The sequence below is a fragment of the Grosmannia clavigera genome, assembly GCF_000143105.1.
Source record: "Grosmannia clavigera kw1407 unplaced genomic scaffold GCSC_113, whole genome shotgun sequence".
In the NCBI taxonomy this organism is placed as follows: Eukaryota; Fungi; Ascomycota; class Sordariomycetes; order Ophiostomatales; family Ophiostomataceae; genus Leptographium; species Leptographium clavigerum.
This window is the reverse complement of record NW_014040831.1, coordinates 2,972,371-3,000,232: the sequence shown is the minus strand read 5'-3', so window position 1 is coordinate 3,000,232 and position 27,862 is coordinate 2,972,371. Positions and strand designations below refer to the sequence as shown.

Genomic DNA, 27,862 nt, shown 5'->3' with positions numbered 1-27,862 from the left:
TGCTATCTCCATGGCGCTATGCTTATGCTCGATGTAAACAAGCCGACCTCAGCCCCATTTCCTTCCGACCCACGACACTCTTTTTTACGGCCCATTTTGCGACCTGCTTGCCAGTGCTCAAGTCCTGAGGGCGCCAACCCATAGGCCTCCTACCTTGTTGTCCCAAGATCTCGACCTCCCACTAGTGTACGAGCATTATTTCGCAATCCACAATCTTCCTCAGGATCGGCAGTCTCTTTTCGCAAACCATACAAAGTACGCCTGACGTGCTCAAGACGGTCTCATATTGGCATTGACCGCGTGGTATAATTATAATAGCCCGAACGTCCACTTCTGCTTTTCGCCCCCTCCTTCATTTCGCTCCTCACAAGACTCCCAAATTGAGCATCATGGCTTCGTCCGAGGTCGACCAGAAATTCCTCGGCAGACTTGCCAAGGCTGTCGAGCATGATAACCCTCTGTTGGCATCAATGCTGTTCAAAATACTCGGCCTGTCTGTCAACCTCTCCCAACAACTTGTGCTCGCCCGGAAACAACGCCGACGAGATCAATCAATATCGCCACAGACGCTCGAGCTGTACTTCCACATTATATGGCTATCGCGTGAGGGGCTCGTCATGCTCGAACAGTATGTCCTTCCAGTTGTGGGACAGTACGTCGAGCTCAAGGTTCTGGCCTACAAGCTGCGTGCTTCTTTTTACCATATATTCGTCCTGTTCTACAACCAGCCGCCCGTCTCCGTAATGGGCCTGTCCACTCCCGAGATCGCCGGCTCGTCGTCGAATGAGCCAACGCCACCCCGAGCCGACAAGGGCAAGGAAATTGCTAGAGACGACGACGGGACAAGCGAGCGCTCACCTATGCAATCCGCCCACCTTCACGAAGGCGGTCCCGTCGGCCCGCCACCTGGATTTGGCCCTCAACCTCCTGCCGCATTTCTACTTCCTCCAAAGGACTACTTGCCGGTGGCCGACGAGTATTTCCGATATGCGGTTGCTCTAGCCGAAAAGCTGCTCTGGGGCTCGCACACATTGCGTCTTTCTGTAAAGACGGAGTATTCTGCATTCTTGTATGAATGCAAGCACGATTTCGAAGGCAGCCGCAAGTTGGCCAAAGACACAATATCAGATGTGTACGAGGCCACAGAGGGCATCGACAACGACATGTTCAGCGATGCATGCGAGCTCGTCACAGTGCTGGGCAAGATGATGAAGCGAGGCCTCAACACTGGCAGCTCGTCTAGAACAAAAACCAGCGGCCTCCCGGGCCAGACTTCTGAAATTGCGCCACCACAGCCCCCAAGCACACAGTTGATGTCCACGCCTCCACGAACAACCGTGCCGCCACCTATGCCGCCCAGCACGGCTGCCTCTGCACAAGTGATGCGTACAGATAACATGCCCGAATTCATATAAACAAGCCGCTACTACGGGCTTGCATCTTGTTGGCTTATAAAATAATTAGTGGTTGGTTTGTTTCCGGTCTAGAACGGTTGGGCTAGGTTTGAATTCTAGATTGCATTAGAGGAGTTTGTCTGGCATTTTGGCTTTGCCGTAATTTTATACCTTCTTCAACGCTTCTCTTGTCTGTGTACTTTAAGCTAAAATAGGGACTGCAGTCGACACCGACTCAGAACGGGTTGGCATTTTTAGGTTGGCTCGAGGGGTTTTGTTCAGCTACATACTTGTTTTAGCTTTTGCGTTCTTCCTTTTTGCTGTTTGTCAACAGGTTCAACCTTTAATTGACCAATTACCCACATGCATTAAGCATATCCCGCCTATTTAACTACCGCATAGCAGATTGATGTGCTACAGTATGGCCTTCTTGACCCAAGCCTCGCCGCTGCATTTTCAGACTCAAATTGTTCAGCCTCTCATCCGCCTCGGCGCCTTCATCCGAAACATTCTTACTGGCCATCATCGGTGTTTTCTGCCGTGCTTTTAAGCACTTCCAAGTCCACCATTCTCCCGGTCTCGTTATAAAACGCTGTCTGCAGGTCTCGCCACCTGTCTGTGACCTGTTGAGTGTGCAGACGTCCGAGTAGGGCTAGGTCGCTAGCCGTCCATGTCGGCGATCGATCGGCGCTGCCCTCGGTGTCTGCTGGCTTACAACTCCAGGAACCGTTGTTTGTAGTACCTACACAGGTCTCATCCAAGCCGCTGTCGTCCCATTTGATGCCCCAGTTGTCGATCTGATCGTTGCTTGTCTCGACTGCCTCGTCTTCGCCTTCGGCTTTGTTCATGTTGTCACCAGTGGTCAGTTCCTTGTCATGCCATGGGGCGGAGCCATTCCCACCATCGTTCTGGGCGTTTGCATCAGCAACGGCTGCTTCGCCTCTATTTCCCTGCATATCAGCATCAGGAACAAATTCAGCGCCCGCTGAGGCGTAGGGTGAGATCAGTGGCAGATGAGGCTGCAAATAGCCAGCCATCGGAGGTGTCATGTGTGGGTAGGGACACATAGGATACGGGCAATATCCATAGGGATATGCCGGGTAGGAAGGGTAGGGGTAGGGACGAGATTGCGTGTCTGCAAACTCTGGCAGATATGAAGGCACGTTGTGGTCGCTGCGATGGAAGCTGGGGGGAAACTGCGATGGATAGGCGCCAGATGAGGCCAAGAAGTCTGCACGCAGATCGACCCCAGGAAGAGGATTAGTTGCATCCTGGAGAGTCGGCATCACGTTGCTTTCCACGACAACGGAATCGCCACCGACTGTACCGTTGCTCTGGTCTGCGTTGCCCGCGTTGCCTGCGTTGCCTGCGTTGCCTTCGTCTACTTCATTCTGGGCTTTTGGATCCGCGACGACATCACCATCTGTAAGAGCAGTGGCGGACGAGGGCACTTGTGGCTCGTCTTCTTTGGTGTTGCCGTCTTTAATTCTCTGTTTTTCGGTGTTCCCCCCACTTTCATTCTTCAGTGTCCCGGACTTTGCCTTTGATCTATTCTTTTTCTTGTCTCTCTTACAGACATAGGCCGTCGTTGCGTCGCTGCTACAGTCTATGCTGCTGTCATCGCCCTCAATTGAAGACATGTCCACGTGTTGCTTGCATACAGGACATCGCATGGCTTTCAAGCTTTGTTTTCTGTGCTTCGTCTCTCTTTTTTTGGTCTCTGCATCATGCGAGCATTGACAGCCATCTCGATGGCATCCGATGGGACGAAATTGGTAACATTGCGATCGCCTGTATGAGCTATAGCGACGTCCCCTGCTGCTGCTGTCACTGTCGCTTTCGATTTCGTAGTACTGTTTGGGGCGATGCTTCTTGTGCTTCTTTTTTTCTTTGCTTTTCGTATCTGCTTCAATCTTCACAGTGCCTGCCGCGGGGGTGTCAGGCTCTACCGGTATCACAGGATCGGCCGGAGGAGGCGCTTCAGCCTGCGCTTCTTCTGCAGCGGGAGGAGCCTCGAGGACGGACGGTGGCTGTGTGTTGCTCTCCTGTTCTTGCTGCTTCTGTCGAGATTTACGGTCCTTGACCAGCAGAGGTCCGCCCCAGAGTAAGTTGAACGGCCTGAGGCGAAGACCAGACACGTTGTACTCGCTGATGACAATCTTCTTTTTTGACATCGTATTGGTTGGACTAGAAATACTGATGGATTTTCTAATTCGAACTTGGTTCTGGTAATGGTAAAAAGAAACATCTGAATCTGTTGTATCGACAGAACAAGTACGAATTCAAATTCTTTACAATTTTTTATTCTTACAGTCTTACTTTCGGCTGCAATAAGAGCTTCGGGCTTATTTAGGCGCATTGTAGAGGCCTTCTATTGTAGGTGTGAATAGCCGGCGTAGCTGACCGACGTAATCAACGAAGCTACAATACAAAGCATAAAGCCCAGGTTCATCCCAATGGAGTCCGTAAGAAAATACCCGAACAAAGTCTCGCGGCAAGCTTATATCAGAAATTGTGCGTTGGGAAAATGGACAGAAACATGTATGCATGAGTGGGCATTTGCGACTTCAGGTCTAGAAGTGAGGCTGGGCGACACAACAAACAAACAAAAAAGACACACCGACCGTAAGGGCCGCGGAGAATCCGTTGCGCACCGGTACTGGGAATCGAACCCAGAGCCCGAGAATGAGAATCTCGAATGTTAACCGTTACACCATACCGGTAGTAGGGCCCTATATTGCAAGACCTTCTCCTTGTTTCTTGAGAGGGGCGTATTGCAGACGGGTGTCTTTTTTTAAGGAGGACGGCAGAAGGTTCTAAGAGAGAAACTGCGAGTGATGAACGAGAGGCGACAGAACGGGCAGTCACGATTTCAATATGTCAGAGTTGTCTAGCCAACGAGGTAAACAGGAGAACGGGGATGGCTTCTCAATCTTCAATACGCCGGCCTGTCATTTGTCAACCCGGCTTATACACGCACATTCAGGGGCGGTTTGATTTCGGCCTAAAGATTTTCACTCCGCCCCTTCATAGCAGATCAACGGCAGGATATGCTGGTGCCTGATGACGTACCGTACAGAGGAAGCGGGAGAGGCGAAGCACTCTCATTTTTGGCAGCAGCCAAGCTAGGCCTCGGATCGTGATGTCACTCCAAGATCACGATTCCGGCGGGGTTACAGACATTCAGCTCCTGGAAACCACTCGTAGCTAGCAGCCGTGTTGGAACCTGCTCTTGCCACATTGATGCTACCAAAGCACATGCGGTACTCCGTACATGAAGCTATACCTCGTTTGTTATTGACATCATACACGTCTCAGATCAATCGTAAGGAGGCCGCCATTTTAGTAACGTAATGGAGAATGCTACTTCATTCCAAGGCTTCTGCGATGAAAGCAACATGTTGCATCTGGCCAGTTCTTCTGTATGCATTATACGCGCAACATGTTCTTACGACGTCATATGTGCTAAAAACAGGTTTGCCCACTTGTCTTGGGACTTCTACCAATCAAAATCCGTTCGCATCGCCAACAAAATATTTCGTAAGCAACCCAACTGTACTCCGCATGTCACTCCAATACGGGCGTCTGTTTCCGCCATTGTCGTCGGGAAAGCGCAAAAAGTAAGTTCCAACGCGAGGGTCAAGTATCTGCATCCGCAAGGGATACGAATCGAGGAATTGTGTCTGTCCTCATTGTTCTCATTCATCTTTCTCTTGCCTCTTTCTGTTCAGCCTCTGTATTCCCAGCATCCACTCATACCATATCCATCCCCACTCAGTACGTTCTAGGCGGCATAATGCCGAGTACTTTCTAAGCCGGCGGGCTTTGTCTAGAGTTTTCTCGTAGCGTGTAAGCCTCGCCAAGGAAGAAGGAGGGGAATTGAGTAAATTCCGAGACCGCATGCTACGTAATAGTCTGGATACATCTAGTTCTGCTTGCATCTAGGCCGATAAACTATGACGTCAAGGCATGCAGACATTCACATGACCAAACAGGCAACACGAAGGCGTCTCGAGGTGCTCGGCATAGCCATGAGATGTTGTGGTAATGTTGGAACAGGTTTAAGTATATAAGGATAGCTTCCCCTTCGTCTTCACCGTCTCATTTTATTTTAAGCAACATTCAGACTTCAATTCAACAATCCAATCCAGACACTGTCTAAATACATTGCTTCAAACAGTCTTTCACCTTCACACAATGGATACTCTCAAGCAAGCTGGCAACTTTGTCTCTGACAAGGTCAACAGTACGTCAACCATACAACAGCTCACTGAGACTGCACTAACAGTTACATAGGTGCCACCGCTGGCACTGCTAAGGAGGCCAACAAGAATGTGGCTAGCGACAGCAACCAATCGATCGGTACCCGGTACGTCAAGACTTTTGACGAATGTAAGGATACATACTAACAATTTATCAGTGCCCAAGCCGGTGTTGATGCCGTGAAGAACAAGGCCACTGAGACCAAGCACGACACCAGTGCCGAGGCCAATAAGCAGGCTGCTACGCACTAAAATCGAAAGAAAAATTGACTGAAGCCAGAGCGTGCAAACATAGTTTGCGATAATTTGGACACAGCTAGATAGTGGAAAATCCGTTTCGGAACAAATATCAAAATATTGACTGCTTCTGACATACTGTTGTGCTTCACGAATCACAGTGGTTCAAACCAAATTGCGGGTCGAAATTGTCGTTGGGTTAAAATTAGAACAAACGCTTTCTAACTGCCACGCAGCAAAAAAAACCGTAGCGTTTGGCATATCCGACAAAAATACCTTGATATCTTCAAACATGGCTGTCAACTGGGTTAGCATCGTGTCGGCTCTGCCGGCAGATCTGTTTGACCAGACTACTCTTATTTCGCTGGCATCGACAGTCGCCATCTTGGCCGCCGCCTATGGCGCGTCGCGCTTGGCGCTTCCAGCAACGGCATCGACTTGCTGCCGCTCCTTGTTCATCTGGCACGCATTTGACGCGCTCATCCACTTCGTGCTAGAGGGCAGCTATCTCTACCATTGCTTCTTCAGCTGGATGCCGGTGGCCGATCTAGCCCCCGAGGACTACTACGTGATCCAGCCGCACCCGTTTCTGGGCCATGGCGACCGGATCTACGGCCCCCAGGCTAGCAGCCAGAACCCCTTTGCGCAGCTGTGGATGGTGTATGCACGCGCCGACCGGCGCTGGGCGGGCGCCGATCTGGGCGTTATCAGCTTGGAGCTGCTGACTGTGCTTGTTATGGGCCCGCTGTCGTGCCTCGTGTGCTACGACCTGGCACGAAGCCGCCCGCGGGCCAATGTACTGATGGTAATCATTGCGACGGCAGAGCTGTACGGCGGTTTCATGACATTCTGCCCCGAGTGGTTGATCGGCAACGCCAACCTGAACGGCAGCAACTTCATGTACATGTGGATATACTTGGTATTCTTCAACACGCTGTGGGTTTTCATCCCACTGTATGTGATGTACGTGGCTATTGCGGATATTTCGGACGCATTTTCAGTGCGGGAGGCTCAAAATCAGACGAAGAAACTGAGATAGATTTCGAGCAGGATCCGTGTTAGGACTGGTCGGACATGTCGAAGAAGAAGGAAGACGATTGGCTGGAGACCCAAAGAGCCGGAGTTGGTGGTAGAGGTGCTTCTCCTCATAGCAGTTGAGGCTATTGCAGCTTAGTAGAGAAGCCTACGAGCGTCTGAAGTTCATCCAAACAATACAATGCTATTTACCAGACTGGATAAGACTTGATGATCTGCAGAAAGCAGTGGTGCTCGAATTTGTGTGCACTGGTGGATAAAGACAATCGGCATGCAGATTTGCCAATTCAATTCAATAAATTGGGACCATTTTCAGTTTCTGAGTATTGACCTCTACGACGTATAGACCTATGTCGTATGTTTTGCAGCACAAATGTAAACGCCCTCTTTCTCTACGACGTACTCCGTCTTCTCGATCCACACACTGTTAAAAGTGGAGTGTGTTGATTGTTTAGACTCCTCTCGTACATACTCGGTACGTCGTAATAAGATATAGGGAGGCTTGGTGGAGGATTACCGGGGGTACAACAGGTTTCCATCTGTGTCGGAAGCGATACTAAGATATATCACCTTACTTATAACTGACAAATACCTATTCCCCTGTCACGGGGTAAATTGTCCGAGTCCCGTTTCTACGACCTGCGGAGCATGTGCTGTTGCTACAGCATAATCCACTGTGTTTTCAGAAGGGGGCGATACGAAAAGGAGGCGATGAAGCCCGGGGGTCTTTCTTATACAGATGCATTTGGGACAAGTCCCGAGATTGCTTCATATGTAGCACGGACATTTTTCTTGGGGTTCGTATATGCCTCCAGGATAGGGTTTTATTCAGAAGCTTATATCTGCTAATATGTAATCTTGCCTTCAGCTGGCCTGTTTGGATGCAGAGTACAGATTGCCCCCAACACAAGACGGAGTACCACAAATTGAAAGTGGGAAGTAGAACGAAGTAAGATAGAACAGACCATGTGGTCGTTCTTACGTCCAGCCTTTGCATAATAGGTTACTCTGTACAAACTGATTGACGAGAACGAGCTCCGTCCTTAGTGGACGGAACGGTTCGGGAGTTTTTGTTGCCCGAATTAAATGGTCTGATTTTCCTAAACAGATTCCGGCATGAACAAAACACAGATAAGAAACTAAGCGGTGTCATTACGATCTTTCTCACAGGAAAGTTGTGGCCTCGATACGATACGGTCGTCAGGGAAGTGTCTGGGAGCGGGCGGCTAACAGGTAGAGCCCCCTCCTGCCTTGACCTCTGCCACACCTTTTCCGCGGCCACTTCTGGCAGCTCTGAGCGTCTGGAGATCTCCAGCCAAATGCTGTCTCCGAATCTGCGGCCAGGCTATTGTTTGTTGTCTGTATACCCACAGTCGAACGACCTGGGCAAATGCCACACATTGCAGCCGCACTGCAATACTGCCAGTATGGCAGCTGACAGTCCTCGCTCTTCGCCGCTTGACCAGGGGTATTGTACGGCGGGGCCTATTGGCCATTGCTTCTCCCACAAAAGGAAGATATTTATACTTGACAAACACGAGCGGAATTCTGCTGGCGTTTGATCGCTACAGGGATCTGGGAACTAGTCCGCAAATGGATTTGTGCATAATAGCTTGGCCTCTCCTTCCTCCCGGCTGGGCCTTTATTGCGGCGCAACGCTCTTGCCTCGAACAGGGGCCACCGTTGCGAAACCTGCACGTGTTACAAGTATGCTTCATCTTCATCGTAGCCTCAATACCTAAAACTCAATTCTCTGACCGGATCAAGCTTTTCCATGTCCACCCACCACTGCACAAATGCCACACGCCCGTTATTGCGCCATTGCCTCACTATCGACCATAGCCTCTAAAGCCCCGGCTCCTGGCCCTTGACAGGGGCTAGATCTTTGGCTTCTCTCGTGAATTTCTGATAGACGCGGTTAAATGACGCGCTGTCTAATCAGCATTATGGCCCTGTTGGTTGCGAAAGAGGCGACAACCCCTGGCTAGGATCAGTTCACCAACTCCCAGTCAGACAAGCATCAATACGTCAGGGTCGACGGCTACTAGGCCAAAGCGAATTGCTCTTGGATCTTCTTAGTACGTCGTATGGCCATCTTTATCTGTTCTACCCGCCATGAGGCTCTGATCCCTGCCGACCTCCAGGCCTTCTCCACTCCGATGCCGACGCAAAGGCGTCGCATCTGCAGCGCCTCCTAATCTGTGGTAGGATCGCTCTTCCGCCTTTGGCTTTCGCCGAGGCACTGTTTCCACCGGTCCGTGGTTCATGTCCATGACTAGTTTGACGCAACAGAACGATTTCCCGTTCTCGAGGACGAGAAGCTTGTGGCTGGGTGGTAGTTAAGCGAATAGGCTTGACGAGCTGTGCGCAAACTGGCCCCCATCTGCCTCCTCCCTGTTCCTGGTCTGTATTCTTGCTGCTCGCCCGGCTCTTCCGCTAGAGAGCCTTGGTGTCAGTCCGTTGCCACTTTCACTCTCGGTTTGCTTCCTATCTTGCTTTCCGTCCCCGTCCTCCATTCTCCACCCTTCTCCTCTCATCCTCATTCTCGCGTCTACCCTTTCCCTCTCTCACCTCCCCGCTTTCGTCGTCTTGCAGAACGCATCTCTCGACAACACCCAGGTGGATTCGATGACTTGACCGACGATTCGGGCAGAGAGAAGGCCCATTGCAACCGGCTCTTCGCCCCTCGCCCATTATCTTCACACTCTTTTTGTTTACCTGCGTGGAGTCGTCTCGTTTGGCTCTCGCAGTTTTTTCCAACACTACCCGCTAGACGGCTTCACTTCTTCGCGCTTGCGCACACATCTCGATATGGCTGGCCAGGGGATAGGCGCCGCGGCCACATGGCTAATGACGCGGGCAGCTCAATCCTCATCGACGATCTTTAACGAGTCAACGATCCCTGACTATTCGGTTTATGAGGCGGCATCATCAAATACAACGTCGACACAGATGCTCATCAACGAACTCAAGTTTGCTGTTGCCAAGTCTGTCCGCACATCTACTATCATCTTGGCAACCTTCAACGCCATCGCGGCGTTTGCGACGGCTTGTGGTATTCTCTACGATGCATACGCAACACGGAGGAGGAACTGGCAGCACTACAGGACGAGGTACGACAAAGTCCTAGAGGATGAAGGACGACAGGACCGAAATGCTAATACTAGGCGCAGTACTCGTCCGTGTCTTCTACAAGCTGCAGATACCTACCCGCTGATCTTGTCTCTTGGCATCACAATCCAGGCGATTGCCTTTGCCGTTGCCCAAGCGCAAGGCCTCACGGGCATACTAAAGCTGGGCTGTGCTATCATTTCTCAATTTGTGTTTCCAGGTATGTCCGTATCAGCCAAGTCGTCTCGCTAGAACCAGCTCTCACACAGACACCTATCTAGCGTTATTTCTTGTTCCTTATATACAGCTTGTGTTTTCGCTCGAGATTTCGATTCGGGGACTGCGAAAGAAGCCGTTCCCTTCGCGAGGCAAATTCACGGTCACCATCTGCCTCGTCATCGTGTGCATGCTGGTGCTCATGAACTTTCTTGTTGCAGACTTGGACCGGGCGCCTGATTTCTGCTTTGCCTCTCTCTTCTGGTTTATCGCCGTCTACTCGAAGGGAATCTTTGCGGCGTTGCTGGCTATCGACGTCATTCTGGTCATTTGTTTGATCATTCTCTCTGTGCGGCTCACCCAAAGCGCCGAGATCGAGACTTCGGAGCGGGTTGCAGCCTCGCGTATGGTCTACTACCTGGCGCTGGCCATTCTGTCGAATGTGAGTGCAGGCTTGGCTCTACGGCCTAGGTTGCTTGTTTTGATGTCCACGGAACTGACCTTGTAGACTCTCCTCCTTCCCTTCTTCTTCTCGCTGGGTTTTGTCAAGCACAGCACATCAGGGAACCAGGCGATAAACTGGTCCATGGTTGCATCGGTGGTGGCCAACCTGTCCGGCTTGACGACTGGTGGCCTTTACCTGTTCATGCGATCGGCCATCATCTCGACCATCGGGCCTCGCGACAAGGCCAGCGAGTACGACCGGCAGTGGATGAAAGACCAGATCCGGCGATACAATGCGAGCGACCCCGACTTTGCAGGCCACATGATGGGGCCGGTCAACAGCGCTGTTGATCTACGCCATATTCTGGACGATGCCAGTCCGATTGGCGGCAGCCGCGACGACAACGACGAAGAGCGCGGCATGCGAACAAGCCGAAAATGGCTGGCATATAGCGACTCAGCTTCACGGCCGGATCCTCTGCGGTCGAACGCGTTCATCCCGTCGCGTCTCACGACGACTCCGGCAACGGCAACATTGGCAGCAGTGGCAGCAGCGGCTGCGGGAGCGACCGTCCGTGTCCCAGAGCCGGCGAAGATGCCGGCTGCAGAGGCGGAGACACGCCCATCTCACTCGTCATTGACGCTGTGGTTAACGGCAGCACTGCCGACGGCGTCGAACATGAGAGCATCCGTCGTGTCCGACACAAAATCGCTCTTGCTGCTGCCGGCGACAACGTACTCGCCAGGGGTGGCCAAGTCGACGAAAGCCGACAACAACAGCCGGTCTGGATCGAGCGCATTGAAGCCGCCGCCTTCGATGAACAGCCTCCTTTCCGGGCGGCACCGCCGTGATTCATCCATGGTATCGATGACGACAGTGCAGATCGGCCTGCGGCTGTCCAACATGGCAGATGTTTGTCTGGCGCCGACGGACTCGCAGATACTCGACAAGAAGGTGTACACGCTCGACGATGCCAGCATTGACTGCCAGCCCCCGGCAAGGCCAACTGGGGCAGACGAGAAGCAGTCGGGGATGATACCGATTGCGACGGATCTGCCGACGCAGCGAACCCTGCCCGTTCGGCAGCGGAGTCCTCTGGCAAGAACGGAGCCTGTCAAGGATGCGCAGATAAAGGCACTGCCACCGGTGCCGCTGCTCGTTCTGACAGGAGGGCAGCAAGAGCTGTGCATGGACGAGTGCAGCGAGGACGAAGCGGATGCCAGTGAAGTGGTTCTCAGCGCGGCAACGTATAGGCCTGAGAGCCCGACCAAGGCGAAGCTGGCCAGTCCTCGAGGGGTTGGCATGACTGCGCTGCCGTCGCGGAACAACAGCACCAAAGCACGAACAGAAGCCATGATGAGCTTGACGGGCCAGTCTTCGAAAGACAAGACTGCTGGCGACTGGATCTGATCTGATCCTAGTGCGCGACTTGTTCTTTGCCAGAATGCTCTCGCCAACCGCGTTTTCTTTCAGCTGGTCGCGCTTCTTACGAGAAAACGACTTTTATTTTGTATTTTCTGTGTATAGCATCTTTTCCCCATGACTTTACTGTATTTGTTGAGAAGCGAAGGGGGTGCGATCTGACGACGGTACAGTCGTGGGCTGTTGCAGGGGGAAGCGAAGCTGAATAAACTGGACACTCGACGCTTACTTTACAACGGTCCCTTTCCTTTTTGGTTACCCACGTTCCCTCTGGTCAGCCTGGCTGATTCCCCTGTCTTTTCTTATGTATATTTGGACTCCTCTGCCTCAAGGAGCTTGTATTCTCAGCATGGAAGGCGTTGATAGAGAAGAGGGGAAGATGCTGTCTTGTGACCAAGACTTATATATCACTACACTTGCACCCTCAGCGGGAGATAACAATAGACCGCGTTGTATGACATGCTGTGGAGTGTCTTTAAGGGAAATATACCCGACATTGGATACTTGTTCACCTTTATGTCGCCTCTGCACGTGACATTGCTGCCAACAGATGTCCCTCCTAGAAAGGACTCGGTATATAATAGGGATATGTAGTATAATTGCCAAATGTCATGGCCGCGACGATCAGGTCTTTTTGGCGGCAGCCTGAGCTAGCTGTGTTTCGCGGGCGGCTTGAAGGAGCAACCATTTTTCCCAGCCAGCCTGGGGGGCGTCTTCTTCGGCGGCGAGGTCTCGGATGCGGAGCCAGCGAGCGGGCGGTAGGGCGAGAACCCATCGGAGGAGGCCGCAGCGACGGACGAAAGTGGTGGCAGCGAACCAGGCGAAGCCGACGAGGAGACCAGCAGCGAAACCGACGAGGACTTGTCTGGGGGTGTGGTAGTGAAGGTAGACGCGGCTCCAGGCGACGAGCACGGCGACGACAAAAGCGGCGGTGCTGGTGGCGACGCGTTCGGCTAGGGACCAGGAGTTTTGGGGTGATTCCTGTCTCTGTCTGTTCTGTGGAATCCGATTCTGTCCGCGGTATCGCACCAGCAGGAAGAGGGCGATGGTGACGGCCCAGTAGCCGGCGAACTGAGCGTGGGAGCTCGGCATGCCGTAGCCGCGGCGGAAGGGCAGATGGTGCAGCTGGTCGGCGTCGGGTCCGTTGCCGAGACCGGGATCGGGCAGGGCCATGCCCAGGCCCAGGGCTGTGTGGTGGTGGCGCGGACGTTCTTCCTTGATCAGGCGCTTGAGCACGAGATTGACGGCCTCGCAGCCGAGCTGGCCGGCAAAGGCCAGGGCCACCTCGGCCTCGCGCGTGCTCCAGAGCAGAGTGGCGTAGACGACGCAGAGGCCTTGGGGCACGAGGGCGAGCCAGGCGCAGACGTACGAGACCGGGTCATCTGGGTTCTGGACTGGTCAGAGGAGAGGAAAAGAGGGGAGAGGAACCGAGAGGACAGAAAAAGAGAGGAGAGTGAAAAGAAAGAACAAAGACGCACATAGTAGACGTGGCTGATGGACAGCGACGCCAGCGTGGCCGGGCTGGCCATGGAAGACGATGCGCTCAGCTGTCAGAGAATCGTGGCTGTCGTCTGCTCGTCTGGTGATGTTGTTTTGGGACCAAGAAGCAGTCTCTCTCTGCGGCCGAGAGCGAGAGGTGAAGGACATTGAAGCTTGTGGCAGTGTGGCGCGTGACGTGTGGCGTTACGTGGAGTATATTCTTATAACGATTCTTATCCATCTCTCTCTTAGAACGATCTTACTAATCCCTCCCTCTTTCACCCTACTCCTCCTCTATCAGCTGCTCCCCCTCGTCCAGCAGGTTCGTCACCTTGCGCAGGTCCTGTACCAGGCTGCGTCCCAGGCCTACCAGCAGCACCTTTTCCGCATTGGCCGGCAGCCCCAGGTACGTGGGCGGCTCGCGTTCGGGCAGGCGTTGGATCCAGGCCATGCAGTCGGCGAGCGCGGTGCCGGACGGCACGACGAGCGCGTCCGTGTCGGCAGCGTCGGCGGTCAGGTCGCCGAGCAGCAGGCGATGCCCGATATCGTAGGCGGCCGGGCTGAGAACACGGTCGACCAGCTGGCGGAGCAGTGCAAAGTCGTCCTCGTTGTCGATCTTGCCGCCGTACGTCTCGGTGACGAGCTGACGGATCATGGCCCAGGGAATGTTCTGCGGCGCAATGTTGGACCGCTGACCAGCAGCTGCGGCTAGCCAGGTGTCGACCACAAAGGCCGAGCACTCGTAGTCGCTGTCGTTGAACTCCCAGAAGCCCTTCCAGCCCAGCGTCGGGGCATAGCGCAGGCGCTCTTGGACGACGGCGTGCAAGAACGACAGCAGCAGGTACAGCCGCGTCCGCTCGGCCGGCGGGCGCACACAACGTGGCGCCAGCGACGCCAGCGAGTCCTTCATGTTGGCCCGCACGCCTGCTGGCTGCTCGTACAATAGGACACGCGATGCGCGCAACAGATTCACCGGGATGCGCGGACTCGACTCCATCGACAGGAATAGCCGGAAGTCGCCGTGTGGGTGCAGCGTCTCCATCCGCTTCTCCAGCGACTGCAGCCAGGTCGGCGCCAGGTGGACGTTCTTGACCAGCACCCAAGCTCCTGTCTGGGCTGCGCTGCTGACTGCCTTGTCTGCGCTCGCGAGTCCCTCGGCCGACCCCATCGCGATGTGGCTGCAGCGCGCTCCCGTCCGGGCTGCCAGCCCGTCTACCTTGTAGGATGCGTCGAAGCCTGGGCTCGATACCAGCGCCACCGGTCGTGTTGCCGGCACCTGGGCCACCGTGCCGCCGAGATCCTCGACAATGTCAAACAAGTCGTCTGTGCCGAAGATAAGCGCCGCAAACCGCTCGGCTGCCGGCACAAACCGGTCGAGTCGGAAGAGCTTGACCATGAGCAGAGACCGAAGGGCTTCGTCGTTTTTCTTGGTTTCCTCGCTGTCGCTCGCCCTCTCGTCGTTCGGCCTCTCCTCGTTCGACTCCCCTCCTCCCATTGGCGGCACAAAGTTCTCGGCCAGCTCCTCGCCCAGGAATCGTGCCCACTCGGCCTCGCTGATCCCGTCGACCTGTTGCTGCAGCGCTGGCAGCCGGCGAGCCAAGGCGATGGCTTCGTCACGACCGTCCATGCCCGACACGTCGCGACCCGGCACGCCGTCGTCGTCCAGCAGCACGTCGATCAGGCTCTTGTCCATGGCGTATGGCGACGCCTGCACCAGCAGCATCGCCAGCGTGATGCGGTCTTTCTGCAACAGCCCGAGCGCGGTCCGCTGGAAGGTCGTGACGAAGAGGTCGCGCACGATGGCGTCGCGTCGGATGTTGTACGTGTCGTCGGACGCACCGGTGGCCACGACCGTGCCGGCTGCACTGGCCCGCTGCAACACCGCGTGGAAAATGTCCAGGAAATAGTCTAGCGAGAACTGGTAAAAGTGGTGCAGATAGTGCAGCTGCTCCAGCACGGCAAAGACGGCGCTGCAGGAACGTGCCACGACGGCATACTGGCGGGTGACGGCGTCGACATCGGCCATGACGCCCTCGGTGCCGCGCATCTTGTCGCTAATGTCGGCGGCTTCGGTCTTGAGCGTCTCCAGCGTCTCGATCACGTGATCGTCGTCCAGGATATTGCCGCGCGATTCGTTGAGCGCCTGTAGCAGCCGCTTCTCCAGCTGTCGCAGGTGTACCTTGAACTCGCCCTGCAGCCGGGTCAGGTTTGACCGTCGCTCGTCCACGTCCGGCCGCTCGGCCCGCAGCACCTCGTTGAGCGCCTGTGTCCGCAGGCTGCTCTGCGTCACCGTGAAGTTGACCAGTGTCGTCCGGCTGCAGATGTCGGGCGCAAACGTTGCCGAAGGGTCACGTGTCGCCAGATACAGCCGGAAAGCCGGGGAAAAGTCAATCTGCTGCCGGCCTAGCTGGATGAGCACACGTCCGCCCGTCTTCTGGTATTCTTTGTTGAGCACGTGATTAAGCACGGGATCCAAATGTTCCGCGTCCTGGATCAGGATCGGGTTGCCGAACCGCAACGCACTCTCGAGCTGCTTGGCAAACGCGTCGTCCAGGAAGCTCGTCACCGTCAGCCGTCGCCCGCGACACTCGCGCTGCAGAAACTCCGTCGCCCGTCCGGACGGATCGATGATGAGCGGATACCGGTTGAACCGCCGCAGAATGATCGCGTTCTCCGTGCACAGATCGTCGGCCGGCAGCGCATTCGCCTGCCAGCCCAACCGCTCGTCTGCTGTCGAGAGGTACTCGGTCACCGGGTTGTGTGGCTTCGTCGCGATGCCCGACAGCCGCAGGTGCTGCAGCCAGTCGTCCACCATCGCGCGGCGGAATGTCTGGTCGTACAGCCCGCCGTAGGCCAGAAAGGCTGCTGCTACCAGCACGTCGCCCACCAGCGTTCCGATCTGCGTCTCAAACGACCGGCTGCCCTCTTCCCATCGCACCCGCTCCGACGACAGGCTGTCCAGCAGCCGCACGCTGCGGTCCACCTTGTGCTGCACGCGCGCCATCTCTGCCTTGATCGCCTGCGTCTCGCTGATCAGTGCTGCGTATTCCGTCTTGTAGGTCGCGATGCTGGCTTCGAGCCCGTCGATCGTCTGCTCGACCGCGCGCGCCTGTGCTCGTGTCTGCAGTGCCTGCTCGGCCAGCGCGGCCACCTCTTCGCGCAGCGGTCCCACGCGGTCCAGGATCTCGCCGTAGCTCACTTGCGCCTCTACCCATTGCACCAGCGGTCCGCATGCTTTGCTCGCCCGGTTGACCCGGTCAAAGGTGAACTCGGGGTTCGACAGAAACTCGCTCCGCATCTTGACGCGTAGCGCCTTCGTCATCATCTTCTCGTTGTTGAAGTTGATGATGCTCGCGATAAAGTCGTCGCGTCGGATCACCGACTGGATCGTCTTCCAGTCGCCTGCTCGGTGTCCCAGCAGCGTGCATACCGAGTCGAGTGCCAGCCGGACGCCTGCTGGTGGTGATGCCATCGCCCGCACTTCTGTCAGCTGCTGCCGCTTGATGTTGCTGACGCTCGCCTTGGCTGCCTCGACTGCCGGCTCTGCACGTGCCAGGTCCTCCAGCACGGCCTGTCGTCGTGTTGCCACCTCGGCGTCTTGCACTTCTAGCGCTGCCTGGATCTCTAGCGACGTGCTCTTCCGCTGCTCTGCCTCTCGCTGGTCTGCCACCATTCGCTGCAGCTTCTCGTTCGCCTCGGCGTCCTTGCGTTCCAGCTGTGCCTGCTTCGATGCCAGGCTCGCCCGCAGGTCCCGCACCTTGTCCACCGTGTCGCGCAGCTTCTCCAGTCCCACGTTCAGGTGTCTCTGCTGCTCTTCCAGGTCCTCGCGCTTCTCGCCGTACAGCCGCACATACTGCGCCACAAAGTCCAAAAAGTGTCGCGGCGTCAGGAATGTCGTCCGGCCCTGTTGCTGCTGCAGCCGCCCGTTGACTCGTCGCAGCGAGTGGTGCACGTACACCATCGCGTTCACCACCGCGCCCCGATGCGATGCCGGCAACGTCAGGCCCGCGTATGCCACCGGGATCGTGTCTGGCGCCACAAACTGCGCCCGCTCCAGGTCTACCGCTCCCGTCAGCTCGTGTGCCACCTGGAAGAGCGCCTGGTCCGACCAGTCGCCAAACCAGTTGAGCACGCAGCGGTTGAACAGTGCCGGGCTCGTGGCCGCTCGCGACGACAGTCCGCCCGCGCCGGCTGGCGGGTTCATCGTGAACACCACGTGCAGGTTCTTGACGATCTGGCCGGTGAACCACTTGTACAGCTCCTCCTGCGAGTCCAGGTGCAGACCCTGGCGCTGTGCCCCCTCCTTGCACGCCGTCATCAGCGCGGCCAGGTCGTCGCCCTCAAACAGCCCCGGCACCTCCGCGTTGGCCAGCAGCGTGTTCATCCGCTCCAGGAAGCCCGCATCCAGCACGTTCGCCTCGTCCATGATGAAACACATCTTCTCGCCCTTGCACCCGCAGCGTCGCAGCACCTCGCGCAGGTCTTCGTCAAAGTCCTCCGCCGAGTACTTGCCGTGCACCTTGATCTGGAAGACCTTGAGGCCGTTCATCCACGCCACAAACCGCGACAGCGTTGTCTTGCCGCTACCGCTGACCCCGATCAGGATCAGGTGCCCCTGCGGCTGCCGGAACACCCGGTCGATTCGCAGCACGTGTTCCAGCACGTCGTTGAACAGGATCAGCGGCACGTCCACCTCCTCCTCGCAGAACGTGCGCAGCCGCGCCTTGACAAAGTCCCGCAGCTGCTCCCGGTCTACCGGCACGTAGTGCTTCGACAGCCAGTTCGAGAACAGGATCGGGCCGCCCAGCGCCTGGGCCTCGTCCACGTTGGGGAACAGCTCCAGCGCGATCCGCCGCACGGCCGCCTCCGTCCATTCGCGCTCGCTCGCCTCCACCAGCCGGTCCTGGAAGAGCCGCAGTGCTTCGTGCGCCCAGATCCGCACCAGCCCCTCGACCGACAGCGCCTCCAGCGGCCGGATCGCCTCGTACACGCCGCGCACCCACCGTGTCAGCTCGCGCGGACTGTAGACGTAGTGTGCCTGCTGCGCTGCCGTGAACCGCTGCTGCGACTCCGTGTACAGCCGCACCATCGCCTGCGTCAGCGCCTCGGCGTATCCGCGCAGCGTCGGGATGATCTTCAGCACCGCCGCGTTGAACGTGCCGTAGATCTGCTGCAGCGACTGCTCGCCCGGGTAGTCCACCATCATCAGCGGCGCGTGGCGCAGGAACCGTGCTCCCAGCGGCGTCCGGCCTGCGTCGGTCGGCGGGTTGCATGCGCCCACAAACTGGATCCGGTCCAACGTCACCCACGCCTTGTCCGATGCGCGCCAGAAGCCGTTGTGCTCGACCAGCTGCCGCAGAAACGCAATCGCCCGCTGTGTCCCGTAGCGGTCTGGTGCCGGCAGGTTGATCTCGTCGCAGAATACCACCAGCCAGCGGCCGATCTGCGTCGGCGACAGCAGCACGCCGCTCAGCGTCTTCTTGTACTCGCAGTACTGCTCGAAGCTCTTGATCAGCAGGTCTGGCGTCGTCGCGCTCGAGAAGTTGAGTCCGACCACCTCCATGTTCGGCAGCTTGCGCAGCGCGCTGAACAGCGTCATCGTCTTGCCCGATCCCGGCGGTCCGCACAGCAGCAGCGGCTTGTGCTCGGCCAGCCACGAGTACAGCACATCCTCGTGGCGCACCGTGTCCAGCGTCGGGATCACCACGTCTGTCTGCGTTACCGAGTGCGTGTTGACCTCGACCGACGGCACCTGTGCCTGCCACGAAGTCCATTCTGCCCGCGGCAGCGACACGTCAAAGTCGATCACCGATCCGCCCGCTGCTGGTGGCGCCACCCCGAAGCCTGCCAGGCCTACTAGCACGTCGCCAAACGCCTGCCGGTCCTCCAGCGGACAGTCGCCCGTCAGCGCCCATACCATCGCCAGCAGCAGTTTCTTCGACAGGTATGCTTCCACCTGCTCTGGCTCTAGCGCAAAGTCTGCGTGCTGTGCATTGTACTCGATCACGTTGCGCACCGCCTTGTTGACGAGCGAGAAGAGCGTGTTGAGTGCCCGTGCTGCCGTGAAGTCCATAATGTGCCGGTATGTCGTCGCCCGGTTCAGTGCCTCGAGCACAAAGTCGTCTGTCGTCAGGTGTGACCGCAGCAGCTCGGCCGCCTGTGTCTGCACGGCCAGCGCTCGCGCTGCGCTCTGGCCTGTCGCCACCGCGTCCTCGTCCAGGTCCTCAAACGCCACCGCTGCCAGCCGGCCGAGATAATTGTCCACCACCATCGCCGGCGTCACCGTGTCCTCGCTGAACCAGACCATGCCGCAGCGGGACACCGTCGCCAGCGTCGCGTAGCGCAGGTCTGCCACCTCAAACATGATCCGCACGTTCGCCGGCAGGTTCAGCCGCTCGCCGTTCGGCAGCGTCAGCAGCTTGTTGTCGTCCAGCACACTGTTCAGGTTCTCTACCCATTCCGGGTCCACATCGCCGTCAAACACGATCCAGTGACGCTTGCCGTCCTCGCCGCGCAGGTTGTCGACGATCTTGCGCAGGATGCTCGTGAACAGCCCGTCCGTCCACTCGCGCGTCGTCGCATCCAGGTTGCCGTACAGCGCTTCCTTGGACATCACTTTGGAGTCGATCACGTGACACACCCCTTCTACCTTCTCCACCTGCTGCAATGCTTCCAGCAGCAGCCTCCAGGCGGTCGACTTGCCCGAGCCTGCACTGCCCACCATCATCACACCGTGGTGCATGCGCTGGATCTGGTACAGCTGCAGTACCTTGGTCAGCCAGGTCTCGTTGACCACCAGCTGTCGTTCGCCTGCCAGCCGCCGCACTGCTGTCTCGAGCGCCTCCAGGTTGGCTGGCACATAGCGCACGCCCGGGAAACAGCGCGCCTCGATCCCGCCCATGATCGCCACGTCTGCCTTGATCAGCTTTGGCGCGATCGTCTCGCGGATGCTCTGCACGATAATCTCTGGCTCGACCGCCTCTACCTCGCCCAGGCTCGCCGCTTCTGTTGTCGCCCGGCCGTCCGTCAGCCGTGCCCGCTTCAGGCCACCTGAGCTGACTAAGACGCTCTTCAGCGCCCGCAGCCCAAAATCGTAGTGCGCCTGTCGCGATAGTTCGGCCGCACACTGGTCGAAGAAGGGCACCGTCTGCTTCGACAGCGCCTTGGCCTGTCCGAAGCCCTGCGAGTACAGCATCACCTCCGCGATCAGCTCCTTGTCTGGCTTCGACATGGCCACGCTGCGGAACAGCTTCTTCAGGTTGTCCGGCAGGTTCGACCGTCCCGCATAGCCTGGGTTCATCGTGATGAAGATGCCTGTATTGCCGTTGACCCTCAGCTGTCGGCCCACCAGCTCGATCTGCGCCTTGTCGTCCTCGGCCCCCTGTCGCAGTCCCAGCTGGATGTTCTGGATCTGCTGCGACACCGCCGACAGGATCCGTTCTTCCAGTCGGTTGAACTCGTCAAAGCAGCCCCATGCGCCCACCTGGCAGATGCCCAGGAAGATCCGGCCCATCGCCTGGAAGTCAAACGTGTCGTCGCAGCAGAACACCAGCGTAAACCGTCCCAGCTCCACGCCCAGCGCCTTGACCGACTCTGTCTTGCCCGTGCCGGCTGGCCCGTATGGCGAGCCGCCCAGCTGCTGGCACAGCGCCTGTGTCAGTGTCAGGAAGCAGCGGTCTGTCAGCGGCGTGCGCACCAGCCGATCCGGCACTCCCAGGTACTCGAATCCGTACTGCAGCGTCGCATTGGCCATCCGCACGCTCAGCCGCTGCTGTGCCTCTGTCTCGCTGCTGCTGGTATAGACGTAGCGCATCTGCAGCAGCCAGAGATGGTGTGTCGGCGAGTCGGCTCCGGCTGCCACCAGCTTCTCGATAATGTCGCGCTGGTGCACGCACTCCGTGATCAGCTGTTCGCATTTCCGCCGCACCAACACGTCCAAGTCGCCCAGCACCATCGCCGCCAGCAGCCGTAGCACCTGCACCTCACGTTCAAACAGCCGCTGCAGTGCTGCGCCCGCCTGCTTCTCGTCTGCCAGCGCTGCGTCCACCGCCGTCGTCCACACTGCCTGTGTCGCCAGCACGACAATCTGGCTCGGGAAGCCCTCCAGAAAGGCTTCCATCGCTGTCGGGTCCACCGTCTCGGCCGCAAACACTGGCCCGTAGGCTGCTATCGCCTCGCCTAGCAGCTCGGCCAGCGTCTGCTTCATGCCGCCCTCTAGCAACGCCAGCCAGTCGTTGATCCGCGGCGTCTTGATCAGCGAGATCGACCGCTTCAGCCGCACCACCTCGCCCTCCTTCGACGAGAAGGCCGTGATGACCGCCTCTGCCTCGTCCTCGCCCATCACCAGCCCGGACAGCCCGGCAAACATCTTCTTGAAGTGTTTCGCCACCCGTACCGTGTCGTTGCTGTTGCCAATCATCTCCAGCAGGTCCTCGTCGCCCACAAAGTAGAACCGTGGGAACGACACCCGCTCCTTCTCCAGGTACTCGCCCAGTGCCTTCTGGATCTTGTTCAGCAGCTCTGCCAGCCGCTCCAGCGACTTCTGCACGTTCGGGATGTTCAGCACGTCCAGCACGTACGGCTGCTTGTACATCTTCTTCATCACGGCCGAGAACTCGCTGTTGATGTTCTGGAACCGCGACGACTCGATCGGCAACAGGTGCTTGATGTCCGCGTTGCCCGTGAACACGCCCTCCAGATACACCCACTGTCGCTGCACATCGATCCACACGTCGAACAGGATGTGCACCCGGTTCAGCTTGTCTTCCCACCCTGACGCCTCCTCCTCAAACTCCTTGTAGTACGGCGAGTGCCGCATCGCCTGCAGCGAGTTGAGGTTCTCGCTGCACTTGGCAAACAGCTCGTCCCATCCGCGGATCAGCCGGCACTTGTTCTGGTAGTTGACCAGCTCCAGGCTATAGCTCGTCCACGTCTCCCGCACCTGCTTGAGGAACTCCTCCAGCGCCATCTCGCCCTGTGCTTGCGCCACAATGTCGCGGATGATCGCCTCTGTCGCCACCAGGTTGAGGTCCCACACGTCGCCCAGCGTCATCGACACCGGCGAGTACCGTTTGCCCGGCCGGATCTGCTTGTAGATCTTGGTCCAGTGCCGGTCGCGCACCGCCTCCGACTTGAGGTCGCCCAGCAGTGGGTTCACCCGCACGTACGTCCGCAGCCGCTCCTGAATGTGTTCAAAGGCCGCATACTGTCGCATTCGGCTCGGCATGTCGCGTGTCATCTTGATCAGGTTGTCGATCGATGCCCGCACCTTGCGTGGCTGCACGCTGTTCCACAGCATCTCCCGTTGCTCGCTCAGGTTCTTCCAGATCAGCGACAGCGACGCCCACACCGACTTGAAGTCCTGCACCTCCTCCAGGATCCCGTTGAGCGATGTCTCCGCTGCTGCTGCCAGGTCCAGCGCTTCCTTTGCCTTGGCCACCATCGCTGCCTCGCCCTGCAGCGTCGTGATCCGGCCCTCGAACGCCGCCAGCGTCGCCGTCGCCACTTCCGGCGCGATGGTCCCCGACACCGGCTTCTCTTCGTTCCACTGCACTGCAATCTCTGCAATCTTGTCCGCCACGATCGCGTCCTCCGCAATGATCTTGGCCCGCAGCGCGTCCGTCTGGTCCTGCACGATCTTGGCCTTGCGGCTCAGCAGTTCGTTCAGCGAGTTCCACTCGTGGTCCACCTGCTGCGCGTGCAGCCAGTCGTTCGGGAACTGGTATCGCTGTCGCACCAGCGTCGACTCGCCCTGCCGGAATGTCTCGATCTCCGGCGCCCACACCTTGACGTGTCGCTTGCACGCCTGCACAATCGTGATGAACTGCACCGCGTGCGCCGTCGAGTTGACTTCCAGGCTCAGCGTCTCCAGGTCCGTCCGCGCCTTCTCGATCTCGGCATACACCTCGCGCATCCGTCCGCCCAGCCGGCCCGCAAACTTCAGCAGGATGTCGTGCTGCCACTGGTCGTACTTGGCGTTGACCTTGGTCTGCACCTGGTCGTAGTCGATCGTGATGTGTCCAAACGACCGGCTGACCTCGGTCGTGTCAAACGTCTGCCGCGTCTTGCGGATCTCCTGCAGCAGCTGCAGCCACCGCGACAGCTGGTCGCCCAGCAGGTCGTACACCTTCTCTGACTGCAGGTCCCACAGCGACTGGAACCGCAGCCATTCGTCCACGTACGACCCGATCGCTCCCAGCTTCGTCTCGATCGACGTCTGCACCCGCAGCAGCACCGTCGTGCACTCCGCCGGCAGGTCGTTGAACCGCGCGTCTTCCACCACCGTCGTGCCCAGTCGCATCTCGTAGCTCGTTGCCTTGATCTTGCGCAGATTGCACGTCACTCCCAGCCATTCGTGCAGCCGCAGGTACCAGCTCGCACGGGCAAACTCCAGCGGTGGGTCCAGATAGATCAGCTGGTTGCGCATCGTCACCTCGTGCACGAGATGCTTCATCGTCGGCACGTCATTGACCGTCGCGTCCGCCGTTCCTGCTGCTGCTGCTGTCACCGGCCGCCGACGCTCCTCGTCGCCGCCAGAGCCGCCGCCGAAGCCCATCCCGAACGCAAACTTGGTCTTGTTCGGCTCGGCCGCCTCATCGTTCTCAAACGCTTCGATCCACGCCAGGATTGCCCGCTGCAGCCGCGTGAGCAGCGTCGCCTTGATCTGTCGGTTCATGCCCTCCACCCAGAAGCCCAGGTTGGCATACTGCTGCAGGTTGAGCTGGTCTACCGCCTCCTGGATCGCCCGCAGCCGCGTCTCGAACGCGTTGGCATTGTACGGGCACGTGGCCAGCTCCTTGAGTGACTTCTGGATCGTCGCGTGGTACGTCGCCAGCGTGGCCGTCTTGGTCTGTAGCAGCGATACTGCCGCCGCAATCTCTCGCACAAACAGCACGTGCCGACTCTCGCCGCCCTTGAGCCGGTCCATCGCGTTTCCGTTCGGCATGTGTGGCAGTCCGCGCAGATGCACCTCGTAGCTGTTCACAAATGACTCCCACCGCAGCGGCACGCCCTTTGCCACCAGCGAATACACGTCGTTGCGGTGTCCGTTGAGCAGCATCGACACCTCCGGCATCTCGTTAATCGCCCGGAGCGTCTGCGCAAACGTCCGCACGCTCTCCATCAGGCTGACTGCGTATGGATACACACGTTTGGCGTCCTTGGCCACCGTCGTCACCGCGTGCGGCACCGAGTAGTTGAGCCAGATGAGGTTGCGCGTCTCCTTGAACAGCGCAATCACCTGCGGATCGAAGTTGACGCCCAGCTCCAGCTTGTTGCCCGCCGCACGCACTCGCTTGATGCTGAACAGCCGCCCGGCAATCGACACCTCGCGCCGCATCGTGTCGCGGGCCCACGCCTCGAAAATCGGCACCGTCTTGAGCTTGTTCCGGAACTGCACGCTCTCGTTCTGCAGCTTCTGGCCCTCGGCGTGCAGTGCCCAGTCCGCACCCAGCACGTCCTCCACCTTCTTCATGTAGTTGTCTAGCTGTCGCTCGATCTGCCGCGCCCAGATAATCGCTCCAGACACCGGAGGCAGGTCGTGCAGTGTGGCCATGGCATGGGCCTCCGAGTGGCCGTACTGCTGCTTGAAGCGCTCGTGAAGCGCCGCAATGGCTTGCTTAACATTATCGATGAGCTGCGTCTGGTACTCCGCGATGGCACCCCGGATCTTGGGCCGCACGAAGAGTGCATTGAACTTGGAGAAGACGCGGAACATCTCGTTGGCGTTCTTGGCCGTGGCCAGACGGTCCCTCAGCCGGGCGATGATCGAGTTTTCCACGCGCGCCGTTCGCTCGTTGTACGCGTTTTCCGCGCGTGCCCACTTGGCCGTCCCCTCGGGCGTCACGTCCAGCAGGTCGACATTGCGCAGGGCCTCCCAGGCCTGCCGCACCTCCTCCACCGCATCCATGTCGCCTGTCTCATCAAAGGCACCGCCGTTGCCGCTGTTGACGCCGCTGGGGCCGTTGGTTCCGTTCGCAGCCTTGGCACTGCCATCGGCGCCGTCGCCAGCGGCAGCGTTGGCGGCCGTGGGGCCGAGCACCGTAACAATGGTCCGCTGGAGCTGCTCATGGTTCTCGCGGAACGTCTGAATATACTTCAGTCGCGCCTGCAACTGCGCATGGCGCGGGTTGATCTTGATAGGGATGAACTTGTCGTTGCGGCGACGCGTGACCTCACGAGCCACGTTGGTAAACTCCTTCACATTGTCGTCCCAGGCACGAAAGATGTCGTTCGTCGCACTCATCACCCGATTGAACTCGGCATAGTCGAGGTCCACCAGCTCGGTGCCCGACAACAGGCGGTGCATCGTGTCGTCTAGGTCGCTTGAGATCGACTCGACCAGAGCAAGGGCGCGCCGAATCGGATACGGGCAGATGCGCAGCTTCTTGTTGAGGTGGCTAAAGATTTGCACAATCGAGTCCTCCACCTTGGCCAGTGCCGTTGCTGAGAGTAGCTCGTCCAGAGGGAAGTCCCGCATCAACTGGTTGTATTTCTGCACACGCTCCATGGCCTCCTTCAGGCCCGTGTCGGCAACAAAACTGACGGTGGCCTGGAAGCGCTTGGCATGCTTGAGGATGTCCAGTGTCAGCGACACACCATCGCCACGCAGCTGAGCCTCTATGCGCTCCAGGGCAGACTCCATGGACAGCCAGTAGTTGATCTCCTGGTTGGCCGTGCCTGTGGTGGGGTCCTGCGTCATCTTGGTGACGACCTGGATGGACTTGATCCACGTGTTGACCGTAGCCTGCAGGCTGTTGAGGAGGGCAGTGTCCTGCGTGACGCCTGGCGGGAGCTGGTCGAAGGATGGCCGCGTGCTGTTGCCGCTGGCGTCGTCGAGAGCATTCTGCACAATGGGTGGGAAGGGCAGCACGACCTCGGGGATCTCTACGTTCTGCTGCAGGTGTGCCAGACTGAGCTCCAGCTCCGTCCATCGCTTCTTCGTCACGGGCACACCTGTCTTGGCTTCGAGGTCAGCACGTCCACGGCTAGTGCCGTTCGCCGCCGCACCAGCAGCTGGCTTCGTGCTCGCATCAAAGTAGGGCGCGAGGCCGTTGTGCAGGTAGAGCTGCAAAATCTCAAAAGGCGATGTCGAGAGGCCCTGCTCGCCAGCCGTCGCCGTCAAGTATGCAGGACCGGGAAGGTTGAGCATCTGGACCTGGGAGGTGATGGGCACGTTCGGATCCAACGGCTGCGGCCGTTTGAGAAGGACGAGAAAAGCCACTGTAGTCGTTTCGGCAGAGAGATCAGGCGCAAGGGTGAACAGGTGTTGGGGGGGGGACGGCGTCCCCTTGTCCTCGTCTATGCGAGCTGGAAGCACATCTTTCTGGATATAGAGCGAGACAACCTGGGGTTCATGGGCGAAGCGGGAGCACCGCTGCACGGTATCAGCGTAGCGCGATTTCGACAGCAGACTGCCCGGGGCCTCCAGCTCATCACGGGTGGCACCAAGAGCGGCCTCGAGAACGGCCGTAAGATGTTCGATGACGCGAGTCGGATCGACATAGGAGGGGGCTGTCGCAGTGCCAGCAGTAGCGGATGGGGATACGCCACCCCCGGAAGAGCCGATCCCACCGAGGCTGGAGCTGCCAGCCACGGAAGATGGAGCAATAATCTCCATGGTCGTAGTGTTTGGTTGTAGTGTATCCTCTATCTCTTCATGGAAGTAGGAAACATTTTAGAGCAAAAGGGGTATCAGCAAGTCAGTAAACAAGAGGCTAGTGCCGCGTATCAGAACAGGACGACAGATGACCAGCAGGCGCCAACAATGGAAGCTAAAGGCTGAGAAGGCAAGGGGTAGAGCAATGTGGCTGAGCAGAAGTCGTATATGGAGCGCGCTCTGACGAGAGTTGCTTTATTTTGTTAGGCGCTGAGTCGTCCGTGGCTGCAAGCGGTCAGAGAATGAAAGCTAAGGCGATTTCAGATGCGAAGCGTCAAGAGGAAGTCCAGACAAGGCGTTTCGTTTCTGTCTTTTCTGAAATTGCCTCTGTTCCTCGTTCCCGGTTTCGTCGTGCGTTCGTTGTTCCAGAAGGGGAGAAAGACAGAGTTCCACGAGTACAAAACGACAGGACGCGGTCAAACGGTGAATTGCCCCTGTCGCGCTAGCACTGTGTCAGGGTCCACAGGGCAGTTACGCATGTGATTGGGTGGTGCCCAACTGTTCCTAGACCGCATATCAACGCTCGGGCAGATGCATAGCTCGGATAGTGAGCGTCCGCATAGGTAGCCCTAGAACAGCTCGGAAACTTCCCCTACGAGAATAG

General features: G+C 57.8%; 6 protein-coding genes across 6 annotated transcripts; 4 read left to right on the top strand and 2 right to left on the bottom strand.

The window, feature by feature from the left end:
• Positions 1-389: 389 nt before the first annotated feature.
• On the top strand, positions 390-1,415 carry CMQ_3292 (uncharacterized protein; the record flags this gene model as incomplete). The annotated part of the gene is made up of 1 exon (XM_014319230.1): positions 390-1,415. The coding sequence occupies one exon, from the start codon at positions 390-392 to the stop codon at positions 1,413-1,415; it is 1,026 nt and encodes a 341-aa protein (XP_014174705.1).
• A 393-nt stretch (positions 1,416-1,808) lies between these two features.
• CMQ_3400 (uncharacterized protein) lies at positions 1,809-3,568 on the bottom strand (the record flags this gene model as incomplete). Its single annotated transcript, XM_014319338.1, has 3 exons — positions 1,809-1,842; positions 1,911-2,874; positions 3,205-3,568. 3 exons carry the CDS (start codon positions 3,566-3,568, stop codon positions 1,809-1,811), a joined length of 1,362 nt encoding a protein of 453 aa, XP_014174813.1.
• A 2,023-nt stretch (positions 3,569-5,591) lies between these two features.
• Positions 5,592-5,908, top strand: CMQ_3426 (glucose-repressible protein; the record flags this gene model as incomplete). The annotated part of the gene is made up of 3 exons (XM_014319364.1): positions 5,592-5,640; positions 5,691-5,763; positions 5,815-5,908. The coding sequence occupies 3 exons, from the start codon at positions 5,592-5,594 to the stop codon at positions 5,906-5,908; spliced, it is 216 nt and encodes a 71-aa protein (XP_014174839.1).
• A 277-nt stretch (positions 5,909-6,185) lies between these two features.
• Positions 6,186-6,932, top strand: CMQ_3344 (ebp domain containing protein; the record flags this gene model as incomplete). The annotated part of the gene is made up of 1 exon (XM_014319282.1): positions 6,186-6,932. One exon carries the CDS (start codon positions 6,186-6,188, stop codon positions 6,930-6,932), a length of 747 nt encoding a protein of 248 aa, XP_014174757.1.
• A 2,807-nt stretch (positions 6,933-9,739) lies between these two features.
• On the top strand, positions 9,740-12,110 carry CMQ_3470 (uncharacterized protein; the record flags this gene model as incomplete). Its single annotated transcript, XM_014319408.1, has 3 exons — positions 9,740-10,259; positions 10,321-10,697; positions 10,764-12,110. 3 exons carry the CDS (start codon positions 9,740-9,742, stop codon positions 12,108-12,110), a joined length of 2,244 nt encoding a protein of 747 aa, XP_014174883.1.
• A 636-nt stretch (positions 12,111-12,746) lies between these two features.
• On the bottom strand, positions 12,747-27,219 carry CMQ_3279 (dynein heavy chain; the record flags this gene model as incomplete). Its single annotated transcript, XM_014319217.1, has 3 exons — positions 12,747-13,516; positions 13,601-13,701; positions 13,889-27,219. The coding sequence occupies 3 exons, from the start codon at positions 27,217-27,219 to the stop codon at positions 12,747-12,749; spliced, it is 14,202 nt and encodes a 4,733-aa protein (XP_014174692.1).
• Positions 27,220-27,862: the final 643 nt, after the last annotated feature.